The sequence below is a fragment of the Ixodes scapularis genome, unplaced genomic scaffold, assembly GCF_016920785.2.
Source record: "Ixodes scapularis isolate PalLabHiFi unplaced genomic scaffold, ASM1692078v2 PGA_scaffold0__279_contigs__length_252992795, whole genome shotgun sequence".
NCBI lineage: Eukaryota > Metazoa > Arthropoda > Arachnida > Ixodida > Ixodidae > Ixodes > Ixodes scapularis.
The window spans coordinates 247,105,232-247,128,393 of record NW_024609835.1 but is presented as its reverse complement, the minus strand read 5'-3'; the positions used below and the strand labels follow the sequence as shown (position 1 = coordinate 247,128,393).

The 23,162-nt window shown below is 44.5% G+C and overlaps 2 protein-coding genes across 2 annotated transcripts; one reads left to right on the top strand and one right to left on the bottom strand.

Moving 5' to 3' along the window:
* Positions 1 to 4,480: 4,480 nt before the first annotated feature.
* On the bottom strand, positions 4,481 to 8,391 carry LOC120842669 (GDSL esterase/lipase CPRD49-like). The gene is made up of 2 exons (XM_040213828.3): positions 7,575 to 8,391; positions 4,481 to 4,925 (listed from the first exon to the last, which is right to left on the bottom strand). Exons 1-2 carry the CDS (start codon positions 8,025 to 8,027, stop codon positions 4,719 to 4,721), a joined length of 660 nt encoding a protein of 219 aa, XP_040069762.1. The 5' UTR covers positions 8,028 to 8,391; the 3' UTR covers positions 4,481 to 4,718.
* A 3,896-nt stretch (positions 8,392 to 12,287) lies between these two features.
* LOC120842680 lies at positions 12,288 to 13,304 on the top strand. The gene has a single exon (XM_040213835.1). The coding sequence runs from the start codon at positions 12,288 to 12,290 to the stop codon at positions 13,302 to 13,304; it is 1,017 nt and encodes a 338-aa protein (XP_040069769.1).
* The last annotated feature ends 9,858 nt before the right edge of the window (positions 13,305 to 23,162 follow it).

Below are 23,162 nucleotides of genomic sequence, written 5' to 3'. Positions count from 1 at the left end.
GGAACACCATCATTTGACCCCTCTGAAAGAATTCATGAAGCTGTGGGGCCAAGCACCTTCTCTGCTTATTCTTCCATCTCTTTTACTTCTATCCCCCCATAGATTGGTTGATCCTTTCTTTTTACCTTCCCTCCACAATCTTTCATTTATTGATCATATTTCACACAAAGACCACCATCTCCTTCTCATTAAAATTTGCTGATGAAACCTTAAATTTTGTATGATTATTCAGAAAAAATTATGTATGAAAGGGCAAAGCCTGAGTCAGTCGAGCTGGAGTCCTATGCGAGGCTAGGGTAGCTTATGTGTCTGTGGAAGGGAATGATCGATTGAACTGGTGAGTATGGGATAGCTGGAGATGACTTCCTGAATGTAATTATTGTTTCAGAGGTTAGATGGTACTGAATTGTGGCGATTATTAATTATTAAAGGAACTCTCCAAGTGTAGGAACTATTAAACAGGCAAGAAATAAAAAGAAAGCATTATTCTAGTACATCGTTACTTATGCAACTTTACATTTTAACATTTGAAGTGTTCCTCCACCACAAAGTTTTATTATTATTACTGTTTTATATTGATTTAATCATTCAAATCTATACCACCATGTGCTTTCTTTTACATACACATTGTATGCTGAGTACAGAGTTTTGGCTGAAGCTAAGACGTGTTTTGTACACCATTTATTTGTACTAACCTTATAATTGGGAGGAAACATGTGCTTCCTCACAATAGCAACATTGCTGAAGTAGAGGTTTCAAGGAACAAATACAATTAACTTGGAAGTCTGCTTGCCAGTGGAAGGACATTTTTCTATGACATCTGTGCAGTAAAAAGCCCACAAGCGTGCTTCTAATTAAAAACGCACGCTATCCAGAATAGCGCGACCCGCAAAAGCGGTTCTTCCTACGAGAATGTGCCTTGTGGAACAGTTTGAAACTCAGAAAAGAGCTTGTACCCTGGAAGGAGGGTTTCCCCCTTCTATTTGCTGTACGGCGGGAAAGCGGCGGACCAAGTAACTCGCAAGTGCGCTTCCCCTTGCACGTATTTTCCTTGTGGGAAAGCGCAGAACCAGCAAATGTACTTGTCAGTTGCAGTAAGATGGGAAAGCAGTAGACCTAACGTTCCATAAGCGTGCTTCTCCCTTAAACACCGAGTTTTGCAGGAAAGCAAAAAACCCGCAAGTGCGCTTCACCTTACGAAGTTGTGTACTGCGAAAAAGCGACCTAGAAATACTTCTCATTTATTGCAAGAAATCCATGCGCGAATCTCATCCTCCGAAGAGCACTTATGGCAATAGGCCACATTGATTGACTGAACATGACTTTACAAATAACCAAATTACAAATTTCTCACTGGCGAAATTAAAAAAAGAAAAAAATCATTGATTAGATTTAAACTGTTTTCTCAAAATAATTTTTTGAAATATAATTTCTCTGAAAATAATAAATACACTAGAATATGCAAGATCAACCAGAGACATATACTTTAGTCTGTCTGCCTGATTGTATACCTCTCTCTGCTGGTATTTGAGTTTGTATGCTTGTTCACGCACGCAGTTCTTTTGTTGACTCTACCCTTTCCCTTGTCTTGCTATACCTGAAGAACGAGCTGAAAAGTAGAGAGAGCGTTCAATCCTACAATTTACTTGTGCCTCGAAGAAGTCTTATATTTGCTCGTTATCCCCATATCAATATTACTTGATAATTATTTTACATGGAATGAAAATATAAATACACCTGAAAACAATAAAATAGTTGAGGTTCCAGTGGTAAAATTAATGTTTTTTTTTTTAATATATCAAAATGTTTGATTTGAAACATCGGTATTCAAATCATACTTGGGTAGTCATTTAATTACAGTAATTAAATTACTGTAATTTAAATACTTTTCTGGTAATTTGTAATTCATCACTTCCTGCTAAAGGGAGCTGCAATTGTACTTTATTTGCTTTTTAGCATCAGTAATTACAAACTTTGAGGCACATTTACAACTACTTTTGCAAGGATTTCCGGTGCCAACCGGAAATCCTTGCATCATCAACACTGATGATAACATCAGTGACGTCACTGATGACGTCACCGACATTAGCATTGTCATCATCACTGATGATGTCATCAGCAAAGTAATTTGTAATTGCAATGAGTTATTTCTCAGGTAGTACTAATTGTAACTGTAGTTAAACTACTTTTGGAGCAAAGTAATTGTAATTAAATTACATTTTAAAAGTAATTTACCTGTATGATTAAAGCTGTGGTCTAAATCATGATTTCGATTTAAATCAACTTGATTTTTATCCTCCACCCTGTGTATACGTGTGTCAGTGCATGACCACTGCCAATCATTTCATTTGCAGCATGCGACACTGAGCCCTCAATTCTTTATACGAGGGCAATGGGGGATGGCCAAGGGATGAAGATGGGCTGAACAATTTTTTTCCAACATTTTGTTGATATACTATTAGATAACTTTGCATCCTGCAGGTGAAATTCGGTACGGTCTGCTTTTCTGGAATCGATCGGATGGACACTGAATCTATAAGTCGATTGAATCAGGATGTCCCATGCAGGAACCAAACTGTTTAATTTTTTTATTGCTAACTTACTAATATTGTAATATTGCTGCTTTTATGCTTCAAGTGTGTAGATAAGTGGGTAGCACAAATGCTCAGAAAGAGTGGCAATGTCATGTTCTTTATATAGTTGATTATAGCGGAGACAAGAGCTTCTGGAAAAGTATTTGCGACTCTGTGTAGGTGTCAATCAGGCAAAGGCAAACGCTGCCTTGTACCGCAGAGACACAAGGAATTATCTTACACCACTTTTCTTTGCAAATAATGATTTGGCAGCGCTACAGCGATAGTAGATAGTGCTGGCAAAAAAGGGCTGTCATTTGTGGCCCTCGAATTAGGAGGGTCAGCAACAGGTTTATTATAATAATCATCTTTATTTTGGTGTCATCAGTCTTTATCTTGGATGCCCCGTGGTGCACCAAAACAAACAATAAAACCAGCAAACAAAAAAAATCCTAAACACACTTATAAAGTTAACAAACAAATAAATGTAAGATTATCCAAATGGCGACGGTACATTGCAACAGATGCAGATATATAAAGGCGAGGTGGAGCGATGGCATCAATGACTGAATCCGAGAGACGTGAGGTATTCACAGTGAGCACACATAAAAGCATACAAAATGTCTGGTTACACATGAAGGAACATGAAACAGTTCTGCTCTAGTTTGCCTGTAGTTGTTTAGAAAGGCATCGGTGGACATCTTCACAGACTCCTTCTTTAAATAGGGTGGACATGCCTGCAAGAAGCAGTAACATCATTCCACATCGCATAGGCTGTAACTATTTGCTATTACCCATGTGCAATAGGTGTTCGTTGCCCGTAGTAATTACTCTGCATGTGATGTGCAGGAATTTGTGGCTCCCGTGTCGACCAAGGCAATGAATTTGTGAGCCAAATATTAATGTCTTATTATTGTCACTCCCAATAAAAGGAATTTCCTTGCATCTTGTGGAAGTGGTACCTGGGCTCCGGATCATTTGTTTCCTGCAGTATGGCACCCAGGCCCAATCCCATGCCATTCAAGAAAGAAAATTGAGACGGCACTTGCAGTTGCCTGGTAGAAAAACAGCTTTTCTACCAGGCAACTAGAACCCAGTTATCTGGTAGCTGTGATGCTTGGCCGAACAATGCAAACAAAGAAATTGTTAGCTATCTGGGCCAGCAGCCTCTGAAAAGCATTCATTTAAGGATTAGCAGGAAAATAAGAATAAAGTGTTGGTTTCAAACTTTTGGACATAAAAGGAATAGAATACTAACTCCAGACGACTACTACTTATTTCAACCAGCAACAAAATTCATCACTGTCATTGCTGGTTGAAGGAAGCAGTCCACTGTAGTTTCTTTCCATTCTTTGTGTTGGAAAGTTTTTGTATAATCTACTGATATGGCCATACATCCTTCGACAGTAAAACAAATTTTTTTGAAAATGCTGTAAACAAATGCCTCCGCAGCACACTTCCAGCTTGTCGGAGTAATGAACCACGTCTCTGCAAACTGTGGTGTTCTCAATACAATGCTAGTATCAAGCTTAATACTTTGCGACAATGCTCTCGTGTTAAGCTTTTCCTTGTTGCACCAGTACACGCGGAGAAGCACTCGTGCTCTCGCTGTAAGTTTTCCCACATCGCACCGGTGCATGTGAAAAGCACCAGCTCTTTTTTGGTAACCTTCTCCACGCTGCGGAGAAAAGCCAGTGCTCTCGCAGTTAGCTTTCGTACGTTGCTCTGGTGCACGCAGAGAAGCACCGGGCATTATTTGTGGAGTGATCAGAAAGGAAAAAAGGGGCCCATGTGCACTAGCTATTGTTGGGGCAGGATTGATATCAAATGCAGTGTGTTGATGTAACTACTAAGGTATAAGACAAATCGGCACCCCCCCAAATGTAAGTAAACAACATCAAACTCGATTTGCAATGCAGAACAGTTTATTCACATTATAACACAAAATTCCGATTCCCTCGAAGCACTTCAGACTCGGAAAGAATCATCGGACTGTGCAGCGCCTAGTTGTTGGTTTCTTCAGAGCCAATTTACACAAGTAGCAACTTGCTCAGTTTTCAAGGGGCCTTGTTTTTGGAGCCTTCTTGTTACCAGATGTGAGGCCCACAAACTTTTTGCTATAATTTCCCCAGCCTCTTAGAAAGACTATGTCGTCAGATTAACAAAACTTTGCTGGAAAAGTCGGAGAATTCTGAAGAGACAACATGGCGCGGTCAATAGGGCACCCTTGATGGTCCAGCCGTCCCACGAGAGGGTCCCTGGCATTGCCTCCTTGTGGTCCTGCTGGATCTTGGCCCTGGCCATCTTCTCCAGGATGCTCCATACTTGCTGGCCCATGAACCCAGCGAGGACCTGCACACGCTACTTGACATTAGCACCAAAGCTGATTGTCAGCTGCAGTCACCTCACTCGTTCAAATTGTTAAAGATGTTGCCTTGAAGATTTCACAGAAAGCTTTAGCTTTACATACAAGGCACCTATGCCAAAATGTCTAACTGGGACCGGTTGGCATCTCGACTGGTTACAACTGGAACTAACTGGTCCCAAGTTGGAATTGGCTGTTATCAATAGGAGTGCAACTGGGACTAGCTGAGGGGGTCAACTGGCTTGACTATGCCCAGATGGGGAACGGGTAGGGGTAACTGGGACCAGTTAAGGAGTTAACTGGTTGGAGGGATTCCCAGGGGAAGTTTCAATTGTTTTCCCATTCCCTGTTAGGGTTCACATGCCGTGTCCATTTCGACAAGATGGGGGTGTATTGATCTTTGCTAGTGAAGGAAAAAAAACTTAAATATATAGATTTACAGAAATGGATAAACCTTTAATTACTAGGTATACATTTATGTATTTAAAAAAATATGCCAAATTTTAATGTACATATCCTTTTATAAATTGCAATATAATTAGTGGCATAAAAAATATTTACTTAAATCAACATTTATGTACATGTATAAAATGTATTAAACATTGAAGCAAAGACCTACTCCCTTTTTTTTTTATATCGGACCCAGCAGGCCGTTGTGACACGCATACGGATTAGTTTTGCGTGTTGTCGACAGATGGCACATGTGACGCAGTGAAAAATCACCAATCATGATTTTTAACGATGATGAAGTTGAGAGGCTGAAGGTACAGAATATTACAGTTGAGAAAGCTAGTAAATACAAGTACCTAGGAGCATGGATATGTGATGGTGCAGAATATCTCAGTGAGCATGAAAAGTATATAATAGGTAAGGGCAACAGAAATGCAGCTGTAATGAAAAATAGAGCACTTTGAAATTACAACAGGTATGAGGTGGTGAGAGAGATTTGGAAAGGGGTCATGGTGCCTGGCTTGACTTTTGGAAATGCAGTGCTATGTGTGAAATCCGAAGTGCATGCGAGACTAGAAATAAAACAGTGCAGAGTAGGTAGGCTGGCTTTGGGGACACATTGCAAAACACCAAACCAGGGAGCTAGTACAAGGAGACATGGGATGGGCGTCATCTGAGAGCAGGGAAGCGGTGAGCAAGATAGAATTTGAGGATTGGTTGAGGCAAATGGATGGGTGGCAATGGGCACAAAAGGTTTTCAGCTATTTATACATGAGGAGTATAGATACAAACTGGAGACAGTGCACTAGGGAGTTAGGAGGACAGTTTTTAAGGCTAAGTGGACTTAGGAAGAGCAGGTGTCAGTTAAGGCCACAGAAAGAGATTGGTGGCTAGAGAGAATGCAGACAAAGACGGCTCTGGAAAACTATAAATTAAACAAAACAGTTATTGCCAAAGAAAGCATTTATGACCAATCTAGGGGAAGCTCATTGTTGTTCGAGGCGAGGACGGGTGTACTGCAAACCAGAACACACAGAGCGAAGTACCAGGAAATGGATACAGTGTGCACTGCTTGTGGAGAGGAGGACGAGACGGCTGAGCACTTGATACTTGATACGAAGAGAACATAGATTTAATAAAGTCATTGGGTTTTAGAAACAGCGAAGGAACAGTGGATTTCAAGACAGTAGAGATTACCAAGCAAATATTAAGTGAATGGTGGCAGAAGGCAAGAGAAAACTAGGTATTTTCTTATTAACTGATGGCAAGGGTGTTTTATAGCCTCACTTTCTTTGCAGTGCGGAGTGAATATAGCTTTCACCTTTAAATATTCTAAGCTTAAATGGTAAAACAGAATGGCTAGCTGGCGTAAGCTACCGCCCGATCCAAAGGGCTCAGCCGGATTCATCCATCCGTCCATCCAGTGGTCGGTAGAGAAGGGAAACCATCGCCAAAGTTGGTGTATTGATAAACGTGTCGTTATGAAAATGTCAAAACCATATCTGCGCTTCTTGCGACCCAACGGTGAACTTCGAGGGCAGAAAGATGCAGTTCAACGACCGGAGGGCACCCAGGGAGAAACCAGACGGAAGAGAAAACAGCCGCGGAGAGCACAATGGTAAAAATGGCGGAAAGTCTACCCGAACTGGCAGCTGTTGTGACACAAGCAATTGGAATTGTTTGATTGTAAGGTGGGAGCGCAACCGCATCCTATCAGGACTTCACCTGCGCAACGCGGAAACACGGGTGAGCACCTTTCTTCACGCGATGGAGAGAAGCTAGGGACGTCGTCACGGATGCTGACAGACGCCAGCGGCTAATCTTTCACCTCGCACAAATACTCGCTCTGAAAGGGCGATTCAATCGTCGCAATTAGCTAACGAGGCAACTGAAGCGGTCCTTAGAGCTACGCTGTGCTTCCTTCAATCCGGAAACGTGAACGTCACCGAACCTATTTATTTTCATTCTCGGTTTTTGACAATAAAGACTGGTCAACCTTCCAAGTTGTGCCGTGTTTCGTTGCTGGAGTTGGCACCGTTCTGTCAACCAGTTGAATCCAACCAGTAATTTAGCTCGCCACGTGCGCAGGTCAATTTTCAGTTCCCCTTTTTTACGGTGAGCCTTGCAATCGTAGCCGCCCTATATTCGCGCTCTTTAGTGCAGCGACTTAACGCACGTGTGCATACCTTGTTGCCGATCCGGTTTGGGTGGACGCCGTCGCGGTGGATCCACTGGTGCCACTCGTCAGCTAGCCCGTCAAGGAACGTGAACCCTTCCCTGCGACACAACTCTCGCAGCAGCGAGTTCACCTCTCGGTAACGGTCATTCGAAGCCTCGATCTCTGCAGCGTGACTACGCTGCCATTCCAATGAGCAGAACCTATTCTCCCGTCTCGGAAGAACGGCAGAAAAGGCGATCTGCATCATTGGATTGCGTTCACAGATCTGGGCAGCTAGACGACGATATTTGTCGATGTACACGCTGGCACTAATATGGGAATTATTAGTGCCAACGTGTAGGATGACATCAAAATCGGGTAGCTTCTCAGACACCTGGGAAAACAAGTGCTCGATTCTAATACCACTAAACGGCGCAACCTCAACAGCCAACCGACTATTCAATGGCAAGTACTTCACCATCGAATCGCCGGCTACCAAAACTCGAGGCACGTTGGGGGTGCGATCAAAGCCAAAATACAAAGAGTAGCACTAGATACGGAAAAATGTATTGCTAAAAAGAACAAGACAATGCTAAACAAAACGCTTCAAAGAGTGCGAAAAATCAGTCAAAATAGCTTGCGTGACCGGAGCCGACAGCAGCGCGGCCAGGACCCGACCACAGAAGACTACAGCGGCAGACGCACATGGTCGGCCACATGTCATAACAAAGGCAACATCCGGGGCCGGGGATGATACGTTACTTCCGGCGTCGAAGGAACGATTTCCACACAGCCGTCTTTCCTCCGACGCGACTACGTCACTTCCGGCGTCGGAGGAACGATTTGCACACAGGGCCCACTCCTCCGACGCCCGTCGGAGGAAGCACTTTCCGCAGCAATTGTTACGGCTTTCTTGGTGCGGAATAGCCACCTCAGAAATAACAGCGCTAACCCACTACAACGCACAACCAACGCAGCGACTGGCAGATGCTTCCCGGTGCAATGGACCCGTTTGCCGCTAGGGGCGCCCTGGTCGGGGCTTGAATTAGATGCGCACGGTTCCTATACAGACGCCAACGCCGCCCTAGGAAATTTTTTGAACATTAGAAATCAGCAGTTTGTCTGCCATCCGCCAGGTCGCGCAACAAAACACCCGAACAGTGTTTTAATGCTTTTAAAATTAGCTAAGCTCTACACCTATTAAGAAACCAAAGCAAGATCAGTGTGAAAATGTAATACATCGCAATGCATATCTATTCCAACCAATAAATGTTATTAGATGCCAATAAATCTGTTCGATGTCCAAACAAGATATGCGTCAAAAACAGGTAAGTTTGAAGTGCTTCTGGAGCGTTATGACTTTGAAAATGAAAAAAAAAAAAGCCATCGTCCACCTCTTGGGCAACCATTGTAGCTCTAAACGTTATAAAAGATTTTATCATAGTTTAATTATTTGCTCAGCGGCATCTGAAGTACCATGACTCGAAGCACAAAAAAGTGCTACGTTTGATATAAAATATCTAAACAAAAAAATTTTACACAACATTAAATTTTTTTCTGCATATTACCAATTAATAAGCACTACATCTGTAGCTAATTTCATTACCCTAGCGCTTGTGATTAAAAACATATTTGTGCTGTAAAATGTCAATTTTAGGGCAATATTTGGAGGGATGAAAAAAACAAAGTAGTGCAAATATCAAAAACGTGTATCGTTACATTCTGCTCCGACATCATCTTAACAAAACTGCTATATTGGAACCGTGCTACCTTTAATGGATCATTCATAAAACATGAACTAGCGGAGCAAGTGAGGGTCCACGCCATCATATTCTCAATACTACAAATGCGCATGTACAGTAAAAACCAACACATACATAATATAAAAAGAAAGAGGAGTGCATTGTTTTTCGAATGACATCAATCCCAGAAAACAGTATTTAAAAGGGGATGAGTAATGACCTGCGAAAAAGTACCTAAACTGCCACATTCAGTGGGACCGTGGCCTTATGTAATGGAATGTTGGCTTTTGAATACAGTGCCGTAGGTGAATCCAGTCGACGATATTTGGAAAAAATAAAACGCAAAGCAAGTCGTTGCACCTTTTCTAGCTTTAGCACATCTTTAACAATATGAGGATCCCAAATTTCGCATGCGTATTCCATCAATGGACGAACGAGTGCTTGATAAGCCAAAAGTTTTGTGTTAATTGAACTTAGTTTCAAAGACCGCCTTAAATACCACAATTTATAATTTGCTTTTTTTACAATACTATCAACTCCAACGGAGTTCATGAGAAATAATGACACCCAGATATTTGTAACTGCTTATCCTTACTAGTGGATACCCTTCGATGGCAAACGCGAATTCAATGGGCTTTGTTTTATGTGCAATAGTCATACAAACGGTTTTATCTAAGTTCAGTGACATTTGCCAAGTATTTCACCACTGACCAACACGTGTTAAGATTAATTTGATCGGTGGGCTCCTTAACCTCTGTATATAAGATACAGTTGTCGGCAAAGAGTCTACCTAGCCTTAACAGTTAAATTGAAGAGTATATCATTAATAAATATTTTAAAAAAACAAAGGACTGAGCACTGCTCCTTGAGGTACACCTGATTTTACATCGATCAAATCGGAATGTTTATCTTTAATTTCTACAAATTGTCTTCTGTACAAAAACATCTCTATCCATCTGATGAGACCTGGGTTTTTCAGAATATATTTTAATTTCAGTAATAATTTCCTGTGGTTAATCTTAAATGCTTTTTTTTTAATCTAAAAAATAACATCAACCTGGCCTTTACAGTTCAGTACTTCAGAAAAATCATGCGCGACTTCAACCCAGGACTTCAACTTCAACAAAAAATCATGCGTGACCCTCGCAATCGATGGCTTCTCCCCCTCTCTTCCCGTCCAGTCATGGTACCTCATCAGCTGGTCCACATGCGCTATCCCTGCTGGCTTTACGGTTTGGCAGTCCTTGAGCTTGTAGTCGTCCCGGCCGACCTTCTCTGTGATCCCGTATGGCCCCGACCTTCGAGCTGCTGATTTGGGGCTATGCCTATGCATCGCTCAGGGTGTCGAGGTCCATTGAGCACCATGTCCCCTATACAATACTCCACAGGTTGCCGAAGCTGGTTGTAGCGCTTGCACTGAAGCTCCTTGGTTTTCTCCTGGTGCTCCATTGCAAATCTCGAGCATCTTGCATCCTCTGAGTCAAGTCGGCCACAGAGGCAGGGGCAGCGCTGCAGTGCATGGCGACACCACTCCTTTAGACGTCTGACTCCCCTGGCATCCAGAGTTCCCATCCATAGCACGTGCATTAGTGCTGGGGTATGGCCTGTGCTGACACTCTTGCACGTCCGCCCTCCTGTCCCAATCCCTGGTAGCCGAGCAGTATGCCATGAGGCATTGCTTCACCGTGGCATTGTGGCGCTCAACCAGTTTCCCGCTGGTCGGTATGGCACAGTGTGCCTGTCCTTGATCCTTATGTGCGCCATGACTGACTTCCACAGTTTGCTGACGAAGACGCTGCCGTTGTCGCTCGAAATGCTTCTGGGGAACCCGTGTCGACAGAACACCTCCATTGTGTGTTCCACGATAACCTTGTTGGTGAGAGTGCGCAAGGATAAAAGCTCAACAATCTTGGTGAACTTGTCCACCACCACCAGCAGGCGTCTATGCTGTCGGGGGGGGGGGGGGGGAGGGGGGGGGGGCAGGGCAAGGGTCCGGTTAGTTCCACACTCATCATTAGTAAAATAGTGCAAAACAACAAGGAAAGGAAGGACGAGGTAGACAGAAAGGGCGCTAAACTGACAACTGACATTTAATAGACTTTAAAGGAGGAGAAGAAAGAAGCAAGAAGTTACTGATGTTGTTACTTAAAAGATAAGAAACGTACACCCTCAAGGATTCTGGCCTCAGCTCTCGAGGAGACCAGACGCACGTTCCTGAGCTCCCGCTTCAGGCTTAACCATTGCCCCAATCCGAGGGGGTCTCAGCACCCCCTCGTTGCCGCCCTGGACACCGAGGACCGACGCGGAGACCTCGCCTAACCAACCGACAAGCCAAGGAATCCTTGGACCTCCTCGAAAGGGGATTTTCAAGGGTCCGAGGATAAACAATGGAAGCGGAACGCCGAAGCCTAACGCCGCTCTCGCGCAGGCAGTTCAAATGAACAGCGGCAACGCTGCAATACCGGCCGCAGCTCCACAACGCAGCCTCGTAATTGACTTTGACTACTTCCGGACGTGCACCGCCAACAAGAAATGGGTAAGCACCTGCATGGCGAATCAAGCATTTATTCAGCAATGCATAGACCAGCGAGAGAGACTTCAACCCTTTCTGTCAGCTCTGAAATGCGACGACGGTTCCAGAGAAAACATCGACGCAAGATCACCACCCTGCAGTCAAGTTTCTGCTGTGTACGAAGACTTTCCCATGCTCGCGAGTAGCTCGCCCAGAGATCTGCCGATGACAACCTATGAAAAAAACCCTAAACTTGACGAACAACACAGCCCTGTCATGATGGACAGTAACGAGGATGGCCGACAGGCGGTACGAGGGAAACGTAAATACGACCTGATTTCAACGCAGCAACGTGAGTCTTCTGATGAAAGGACCCAGAAGCCCCTCACGCAGACGGTTGTTCTCCGACCAGTGTGTAAAATGAACGTCGAGGACTTCTCAACCAAGGAGATTCGCGCCGCCATCGAGAAAACCGGCGTAAAGACACATGAGTGACTTCACCGTGCATAGACACGAAAAAGCGAATACCATCGCCATTACAACCAGGAACAGCTTGCTCGCGGAAAAATTTCTCCAAATCAGGGAAATTCCTACCGAGCGACAAGGCCCACAAGAAGTGCAGCCCTACAAGGCACTAGGCTCCAACGAGGTGAGAGGTGTCATCTACCTTCACTCTCCACATGAAGAACCCGAAACTCTCGTAAATGAACTTAGCTGCAACACACACAAGATCATCGCGGCCAGAGCCCTGGGCATCAAGAAAAGGACCATTCTAATTACATTCGAGGGACGAACGTTGCCCCGGCACGTTCGCTACGTTTTCGAAGTCTACAGGGTCGCAGAATACAGACCAAGGCCGCTGGTTTGTTTCGGATGTCACCAAATTGGTCACAAGGCTGATGTGTGCCCCAATAACATCCGGAGGTGCGGATCATGCGGACAAGAACACGGAGAGGTGGAGGATTGCCAGGCTGCACCAAAGTGCGTCAACTGCAACGGAGCACACGTCGCCACAAGCAACGAGTGCCCTAAAAGGAAAATTCCGCCGAGAAGCGACTCGCACCAGAAGCGACAAAAGAAGCCCGCACCGCGAGTTGACGAAGACCTCCAAGATGATATAATTGTTTTGACGCCGTCGCCTTTCCTGCCTTTGTCGGCTCGGCCGGACGTTTCATGGGCAGATAGAGTAAGAATGAATCAAGGAGCATTCAACCCCGTACGTCCACGCCACCCTATGGCTTCAACGACAGCCGCGGACAAGCAACAATTGAGACTGGGGCAACAGATTCCAGCAGAACAACCTGCAGACATCCTACCGAGAGACCCCTCCGCTTGGGAAGCAAAGCTTTCTGCCATGTGCCAAAAGGTTGAGGAAGGCCTGGCCTCTATTCAATCCAACACTAGAAGAATTGAAAGATTCGAGTATCTAGCAACTGAGATCCTCACCAGAATGAAATCCATCGGGGAAAAAATAGACAGATACCCGGTACCCACCAATGAATGATAGCCAGAAAAGAAATGTGAAACCGGACGATTCGCAAAGCAAAGACGCAAGCCCTCGCCCCTGGATTCTTCAATGGAATTGTAGAGGATTCGCAAACAAAGCAGCGGAGCTGCAACTACGACTTCAAAGAATGGGCAAGAAAAGACCGGCGGTCATTCTCCTCCAAGAGACCAACTCCGAAAGTGTTAAGCTTAGTGGCTACAAGACATACAGCGCACCATCCATACCGAGAGCGATCCCGCACAAAAAGGGCACGGATAGAGAAGAAACTGTGATCTTAGGACAGGTGGCCATTTTATTCGACGAGCACGTTCCGCACGCGCAAAGGGAATCGACAGACCTGTGCAACGAAGCGAGAGAGGTAGTCGTAGTATAGATCAAACACAACAAAACGACTCTTACGGTGGCTTCGACCTATATAAGGCCCGCCGTCAAAAGAGGAGATGATATGAGCTGGCTTGCACAAATGAAACCTCGACATAAAAAGGAAGCCATAATAATAGGAGGAGATTTCAACGCTCCACACGAGCAATGGGGCTACAAACGCTCACACCTTCGAGGCGAGGCGCTGAAGAGCAAGTCAAAGGAGCTAGGTTTCGTTTTAATCAACGAACCCGGCACGCCCACGAGAATCGGACTTCACGCGAAGCAAGCAGATACCACGCCAGACCTCACGTGGGCAACCAAGAATGTTAAGGCGAACTGGAGAACTATGCAAGACGCAATGGGCAGCGATCACCTGCCCATCAAAATCGAGCTACCGACCAAAGATCGGTACAAACGAGACGCACCCTTCATCAGATGGGATAAGTTTCGCGAAACTATCCAGACGGCCACTTCCTCACTCCCCCTAGACCAACAAATCCAATTAGCAATTAAAGCGGCAACAAAGACCTACAAAGTTAAAGAAGGCACCCCTAACCCTGACCTACATTTGCTCAACCTTTGGGCTGCTAGACTCCAGGCTCAACAGCGATACAGAAAGGCAAAACATAACATTCGTTTCAAGATTAAACTCAACATCGCCACGGCCAAAGCCAAATATTACACAAAGGAGCTCAAGCGGCAAATCTGGAGACGGCACTGCAACTCGTTCAACGAAAAGACTGGCTTGAGGAGAATGTGGCGGACATACAAAGGTATGTCCGGCAAGAAACGAAACAAGTGCACTGCTCAAAACCTCGCCATCAGACTAGGAATCGCGGAGGAAGAACTTGCCGTAAGGGCAGGCGAACACTTCTTTCCGCAACCAACACCGCAACAGCTGCAACACCGCTACACAGAAGTGATCCCTGAACTCGACCATCCGTCACCAGCTGACGCGCCATTTAACATGGGGGAACTAATGGCAGCTCTGGCTTCGGCAAACAACACCGCGCCGGGGCCGGACAGGATCACAATTACAGCCCTCAAGAATTTACCGGAGGAAAAGAAGACAGAACTACTAAAGTGGTTCAACGAAGTGTGGGAAAGAGGACAGCTACCAGAAGCGTGGAAGCTCTCCACCGTAATTCCTATTCCCAAACCAGGCAAGCTCACTGACTCGATTCAGAACCTACGACCCATCTCTCTCACTTCGAATCTATGTAAGACTATGGAGAGAATGGTTCTGGCGAGAATCACGTGGCTCCTCGAAATCAACAGCCAGGCATATTGCGCCAGACAGACCGGCTTCAGGCCGGGTCTTTCAACGCAAGACAGTTTGGCAATGATTCACAAAGACGTCACCTCAAAACGACCCTGCTACAATCCCCGGCTGATCGTCGCGATCGACATTAAGAAAGCCTTTGATTCCGTACCACACGACGCAGTCTTACGTGGCGCAGTAAAGAGAGGAATCAAGGGGAAAACTTTGAAGTTTATTCGGTCCTTCTTGGATGAAAGGAAATTCGAGACGGCCATTGGACAATCCCGAGGACCGAGGACGGAGTCCCGCTAGGAGCCGTGATCTCGCCGACACTTTTTAATATGGTGATGGCGGATCTTGCACTCTCACTCGAGCTATTCCCAGATTTGGGATACACAATTTACGCTGACGACATTACCATCTGGATGAAGGGCGGCAGCGTTTCCAAACAAAGTGTCACGCTGCAAAAAGCACTCGACGACATACAAGATTTTTCCGAACGAACAGGACTTCAACTCTCACCCGAAAAAACGAATTACATCGCCATTTCTGACCGAAGGGGGCGAAAAGAAAATGTGGGAAGTAAAATCAAACTTTTTGTCAACGGCACACAAATTCGTCAACAACCGACCATCAAGATTCTTGGTATCCCGATCGATGAGAACGGGAAAGCGGGAAGTTGGTATAAGCAAGTTAGAAGCCAATGAAAAGAGGCGCTTAACCTAATCAAACGCACCACCGGAAAAGCTTGGGGAGCCCAAAATCAGACCCTCAAGACCATGGTCAAGGCCCTCCTTGTGCCTAAAGCAACTTATGGGATCAATTACCTTAATCTCACCCAAGCACAGAAGAACGGACTAGAGGCACTAAACAGGGAAGCCTTAAGAGTTATCACCGGACTTCCCAAGTGCACCAAAATCGAAACACTTTACCAAATAGCAGGTCTCAACACCATCGAGGAGATCGCGAAAGAAAACAAAACAGGCCAAGTGCTTAGGCTCCAGAAAACCAAACCGGGACGGGAGATCCTCAAAGATCTCGGGTACTGTAAAGCAGAGTGTCGAACCGAAATTGTTACCGGTTCGGTTCTGGCTCGGGTTCACGGCTTTCGGTTCGGTTCCGGTTCAGTTCCGGGGAGCAAAAAATAACGGTTCAAACCGGTTCGAACCGGTTTGAACCGATAAACTGAGAATATATTTTTCGCGTTGCTCAGGCAGTATACACTATCTACGCCGCACAACGATAAACTATATAATTTCTTCGATCGTCCGTGCAATTTACTTTTGTTTTTAGGTACGAAAATTGTGAAATTCAGTTATTTAATTTCGACGCAGGAGTAGAGGAAAATCCACATTAACGTACATAACGTCGTGTTCATACGACTCAATATCCCTTTGTTTACGAGTAACATATATTTTACCTGAATCCAAATGTTTAAGTACAACAGTAAAGCGTTGAGCTTGTTGGTACATACCAGTAAATAGATCGGCTTGAAATTGAGAACTTTTTGCATTTGCTTGTCCTTTCTTCATGCTAAAGCAAAATTCTAAAGTTCAAGTTGATCGATCTACACGGTATAAAATGTTGTCGCGAAGTCTGGTAGGTGGGCTAAAATACGCTTGATTGGTAAAACTTTGTGTCGCAGTATTAAAAGTGAAATCGTGATTGTGTCCTTAAACTAGGGAAATAATTAAAACACATAAAATTATGAAATGAGTACCTCGGTGGCCATATATATCATGAAATATGGTTTACGAAATACGCTTCACAATATATATATGTATATGACGACGACACGACTGAGCTAAAAGCAATGAAATTCGCAAAATGTCACAAAAGTTTTAGGATAATTCTTTTCAGTCTATTTTTAAAGAAACACAGAGTGGCAAATCAAGATGCTTGTTGTTCAAACCAAACATTCTTTACAGTGAGCACCGCATGCATGCGACTAATCATGCAGCAAGTAATCGCAATTGCTCACTCTAATCAATAAACAACTTCACACTCAGATCGAACCTGGCCTAAGATAGCGCTTGCCCAAGTGAACATTTTCTTATACAGGATAAGCCGGCATAGAATAGCTGTTGAGGTTTGTTTTTGACAAGATGCCGGTCAGTTTGATTTGCAAATGAGCATCACCCTTGCTAATTGATGATTTCAACGCGTCAGCGTTAAGGAGCTAATGTCGCAAAAAAGCCGATGTCGGTGGCGTGACTGCAAAATCCTGATTGGTCGATAGGGTTATGACGTCAGAGCTACATGCCCTCCCGCAAGAATTTCAAACAACCCAGAATGCTCACGGGAAACGTGATATCACGCGTGGAATGAGAGTGATTAAAACATGACATGTAATGCAAATTAAAGGTCGCCGTATGTCTCAAATGATTTCACTTTTCAAAGTACTTCCTTTGCCTTAAAGGAAAAGAAAATTAAGAGTTTTAGGCGGGATTTGAACCCACGACCTCTCGGTATCGAGTCAGACGCTTTTTACTAGGCCACGCGAGGCACGCTTGCGCGGCAAATGAGAATGCGATGCAAACGAGGCCCGTTAACGCTATCGCGTTCCACTTTTAAAGGCGAAGCTTGAGCGTCCTCCAAGATTCTTTTTTTTTGTTAAATAAAACGAAGTAGTATTTCACGTTCTACTCGACATGTCAGCGACTTAATTAGACACTTTCTGACGGTTTGCGTGCGTAATTCATAGTTCCGCCGCGCGCCCTTGTTTACTTTGTTTTCGTCCAGCCTGTAGACGCATAAAAGTAATGTTCACCGCATAAAAGAGTCAATAAAAGACTTCTACATTTCTGAGAAGTTATATGTGTGAGGAACACATAGTTATTTAAATTAGCTTCAAAATCCGAAATATGTATAAGGCTGTCCCATGTCACTTACAACGTGCCTGTCGAGGATAAAAACGCCGGAAAAGATTGGCACAACACCTTTCAGATAATTTGGGGGGCATTGCTTTAGGGTGGTCGGCCCTTTATTTATGTTGTCAAATATTCAGTTAGTAATTAAATATATTTTTATAATGATAAATAAATTTTACTTCACAAAGTTCACATGACCGCATGAGACCGACGCGGAAGGACGATACTTGCAACTACGCGAGCTGTGGAGTCTGCGTAAAAGTGTTTTTCTGTTTGGCTGATTGGCAGTGTGAAACATCGAGTTGCAGGGTATGCCAAAAAGGACTCTGTGCTTACATGATATATTGGAAGTCAAATACACGAAATGTGGCAAAAAGAGAGAGATAAGTCATGTTACTTTTCTAAATAACCCCTTACAGAACGCCTTACCGCAAAAAGAGATGCGTAAAGATGCATGAAATGAAATTCATAATTTTACATAAAAAGGGCGAAGGACAAACAAAGATTCTTAAAATCTCAGTATAAATCGAATTTCATCAGCTTGCATGAGCTCGAAACTTCGCGAAATACTGCCTCGGGAGGCTAATGTTATATTCGGTTTTACCTGCACTTGTTTTGGGCCCTCACTTTACAACACTATATGCTTGAATAGTCATGCGCTCTAAACTTTTTCTGGGCTGCCATATATCATCGCGAGACTTCTATGAATACTGCACAACTTTACAATTAGGACATCTATTGCCAGTGTTGCGAACATCGCATTTCACCAGAAAGCTCAACTGTTTAGCATGGTATGCACGTGACATCATCACACTATATGGTGGTGGTCACTGCGATCGCTTCTTGCTGAGAAAATCAAATTCAATGGTGCAAAATGAAGCTGCAGGAGGTTCAACCTGAGTGAAAGCCAAGTATTTGAAACGCACATATTGCCATTCTTAGTGCATAGTCGTGAGGAACGGCGCGAGCGTCTGGAACGACAAAACGTGCTATTTGGCAAGAGCGTTTTTGCACACAACGTAGTTTCCGGAGTCACGCTTTTTGGTCTGTGCCAAAGATGCGGGGAAGAGAAACCTTTACAACACAGCAGGTTTTTAAAATTAAAACCCCTCCCCCCCCCCCCCCACACACACACGCACACACACTTCTTTTTACGGCGGAGCTGTTAAGGGATCGCTTCCCCGGTATCGTGTCCGTTAACAAACAAATGATGACACTAAACTCTGGACAGCTACCGCCATCTATAAGGGACGACGGCAACCAGACAACCGACTTGCCGATTGTCTGGTTGCCGCCGTCGCGCATAGATTGCTGCAACCTCTCCAGCCTTTCCACTCTGTCTTGCCGACTTGCGGCCAGCCATTACTTCATTCCCACCATAGTACAGCTTCGCTGGTCTTCCTTCATCACCAGAGTGAAAAGGCTGAAAGTATTCCTGAGGGATTGCCTCCTCTGTTTGTGTGTGCTAATTCGACAATTTTATTGGTCACTTCATTGCTTTTATTTTGCACTCTGTGAAGGTTTAAAGGGGTCATAAAGCGATATCGGGTTGGAATGTTCATGACTTTTCCTAGGCGTACTGGTCCTAGTCTGACCCAAGTATACTCGCACAGGCCGCCACTGATTCAGAAGCTTCTTTGTCGCGGTGAAATCGCGAGGCTAAAATCAGACTATGTCTTTTAGTCTTGCCTTCGCAAAGATTGATGTCGTAATTGTGGGATCTAACCCACCCGCCTGACGACAGGCGAGCGCGGCTCATGGATTGGATAGAACTGTGTGAGCACTGTGCATCGGCTCGTAACAAGCAATGCCTCGGCCGACACTTGGGTAGTGGCTCGTGTCCAACCACAGCGGTAATGAGAATGGCCGAACACTAACAATGCCTGGAGCTCAACACGTATTTTCTTCCTTTCCAACCCCAGCGCGGGGGTATGATTAACGTTGGCGGCATATGACAGGCACCAGGCCACGTGGCCGCTTCTAGTCTGAGTTGAGGGAATGAATGATGCTCATATTTCTCTAATTTTTTGGCGACTGCCATTTCTTAGAAAAAAGAGCGAAGCCAAGTTCAATCAGTTATTAATGTTAGGGAGTGATCCTGAGTAGAATTTAGTGATGCATATAAATCTTTTTTATAGCTTCTTTAAGCAGAATATAATGGGGATCGAAACTTGGGCAATAACTTGAGAACCACGCTCGTGTGAGACTTACAGCGACTGCCAACGTTCGGCTGTCCCTCTGAGGTCACTAAAATCTTCTTTCTTTTTTTTTAGGTATTCCTTCCGTACACACGTGTAGTTATATGTAACGTCATGTTGATAAGTCGCATTTAGTCATTTAAATACTTCTATTCTCGGTGACATCTTTCGGATGCAGTTCAGCAACAACAAACACATTTTTGGCTGCCTAGGTCAACGATGTAAAATTGGTCTTGCAACATTTTTTTGTACTTTCAATAAATACTGTTAAGAAGTAACCACTGACGTTGATAGCTTGCGAAAACATCCATTAGTTTTCCCCTCCGCGCAATAGCAGATGCAGAAAAATTAAAGGAAAGAGACAGCTGTCTGTCCCCTCCTCAACTCGCAATTTGAACAAGCGACTACGTGATCTGACACTAATTATATGCCGTCAGTGTTCATCATAGTCATGCCCTAGGCGGCTAGGGTTTGGAAAGCAAAGGCTTGGGCTGAGCTTCAGATATTGTTAGAGTTGGGCTATTAATTATCATATTTATTTGACATGAGCCGTTATCCGAATATTTCCGATGCTGATTGTCATGAACCCGAGCACTCGACTAGGGGTTATGAAAATCGCTTACGTCACGGTGTCACGTGACTCTCGGTGCAAAATCGTGATGTCATGTTACATCATGCTGTCAACAAGGCTAATAAATCTAGTGACTTCCTCAAATTAAATCGAGTTGATGCAGCGAGTCACGTGACGTCACGAGGTCACGTGACATTACTTGCCAGTATGTATTGACACCATGAGATCACGTGACAACGTGACACATGGTTAATCATAGCGCCAATACAAAAGCACCACGAGAACCCACAATCTACCCCACGTTGCAATTATTTATATGACAATTTCATCAATAGATAGAAATACAGCCGCCAATTTTTTATTCTGATATGTTCATATTGTGATACTAACAAAAAATAAAAAAATAAATTACCTTGAACCGTTTTGAACCGGTTACCGTTATATTTTTTTTTTCGGTTAGGTTCCGGTTCAGTTCCAAGATGGCGCCGAAGCTTTCGTTTCGGTTCAGTTCCGGTTCGGCTAAAAATAACGGTTCTGTTCCGGTTTTCGGTTCGGTTCGGTTCCGGTTCGACACCCTGCTGTAAAGAAACCTACCCGGTGTTTACGGAACCTCCCCCACCCTGGGTAGACGAAATAGTGGTTGACACTAGACCCACTCCACAAAATCAAGGAAAGAATGAAATGAAGAGAAGAAAGCACGCTGCAAGTAAACACCTAGACGAGGTGCTAGCACTTCTCGAAGACGACGAGAACGCTATTATATACACGGACGCAACAAAAGACGAAAGCGGCACAGCCATCGCGTACTACTGTGCTAACACCCACAAACGCTTCGCCGCTACACTATGCAGCGAAACCAACGTCAAGGAAGCTGAACTTCAAGCTATTGAGAAGGCCATCATAGAATTCAAAGACGTCAAACTAAAACGTAAACTTTATATCTACACAGACTGCAAAGAAGCTGTTCAAGAATGCAGCAAACACGACAGTCGCAGCAAGACCGTCCGAACAATCAAGACGACGGCCAAACAACTTCGAATCCAAGGACATTACATTAAAATTCGATGGATCCCTGGTCACCAAAGTATCCAAGGGAACGACGAGGCGCATGCAGCCGCACGGGAACAGCTACAGGCATCCCTGCCCGGCCAAGGCTCGATTCGCCTCGTCGACAGAAATGACACAATCGAAGAGACCGATCCGGCTGATCTGAAAGCACAAGAACGCGAAGAGAGAAGAAGACGTCTCAACGAACAGCTGCAACAAGACGAACACCCGCTTCCCTCGACGTCGTACAGCCGATGGGAGAGGGTGTGCCTGCGAAGACTACGCACGGGAACAGCCATGACCCCAGCCAGAATAAACAAGTTTAAATGGAAAGACAACGAAGAAGACCCACAAGCCGGATTATGCGAAGAATGCCTTGTGCCCGCGGATACACAGCATATATTCTGGGATTGTCCAAGTAGTGCAGAAGAAAGAAAGAATGCTTTGGAGTCGCTCTCCCAGCCTGTGAGACCAAGCTGCCTGCTAGAATGGATCCTCCCGGTCGGCTGCCCCGAACGCCGGAAGGCAATATTAGATTCCCTGATCGACTACATAAAGTCGGCAGGGCTTGTACATTGTATATAACTCCCTTCACCTTCCTCCCCTTCCTCCTGTCACCAATGTCTAGTTTCAAGGGCGACAGGCATCCCCCACACTCGGTTCCACAAATAAAGCATTTTCTCTCTCTACACCCTCAAAGTTGGTATACGTAAAAATTTTAAATTAAAATGTATGAAAAAGGTGAGTTGCTGATGATATCTGTGACTGAAAAAACCGTAAAAAATAAGAGAGAAGGAAACAATAATTTTGAAACAAAATTAGAAAATTTCCGAGGTACACCATCGGAAATCGTAGATGATAAAAAAAGATGAAGTTTGAGACCAAAAAGGAACCTGAGGTTGCAGGCTGAATACTTGTCGTCAAGTCATACGATTAAGGTAGTAAAGTTCCTTTGGAGATAAGGCGATAGATGGGGTTTTTTCAGTCGCAGATATCATCAGCAACTCACCTTTTTTCATACATTTTATTTTAAACTTTTATGTATAACAACTTTGAGGGTGTACGTTTCTTTTCTTTTAAGCAACAACATCAGTAACTTCTTGCTTCTTTCTTCTCCTCCTTTAAAGTCTATTAAATGTCAGTTGTCAGTTCAGCGCCCTTTCTGTCTACCTCGTCCTTCCTTTCCTTGTTGTTTTGCGCTATTTTACTGATGAAGAACGACCAACTAGCCCGCCAGCTCACCTTATTCCACACTCAGTTCGGCCATGGGCTCCCCAGCCCATGTGCTGTCCATAACACCTCCATGTTTCCGGCGACGTGGCTTCAGCAGCTGACGGGACTTGCACGAGCGAACATAACGAGAGATATCCGAGCGTATGCCAAGTTAGTTATAACACTCCTGTATTTGTCTCAGTGTTTTGAAGTAGCCCAAGTGACCGCTTAGGAAATGGTTATGGCACAGTTGGAGCACTGCCTGCCCCAGGTTGCAGTAGAATTCATGCCTGTGGTCTCTTCCCCGCCATGTGGTGCTGCAGTCCCTCTGGG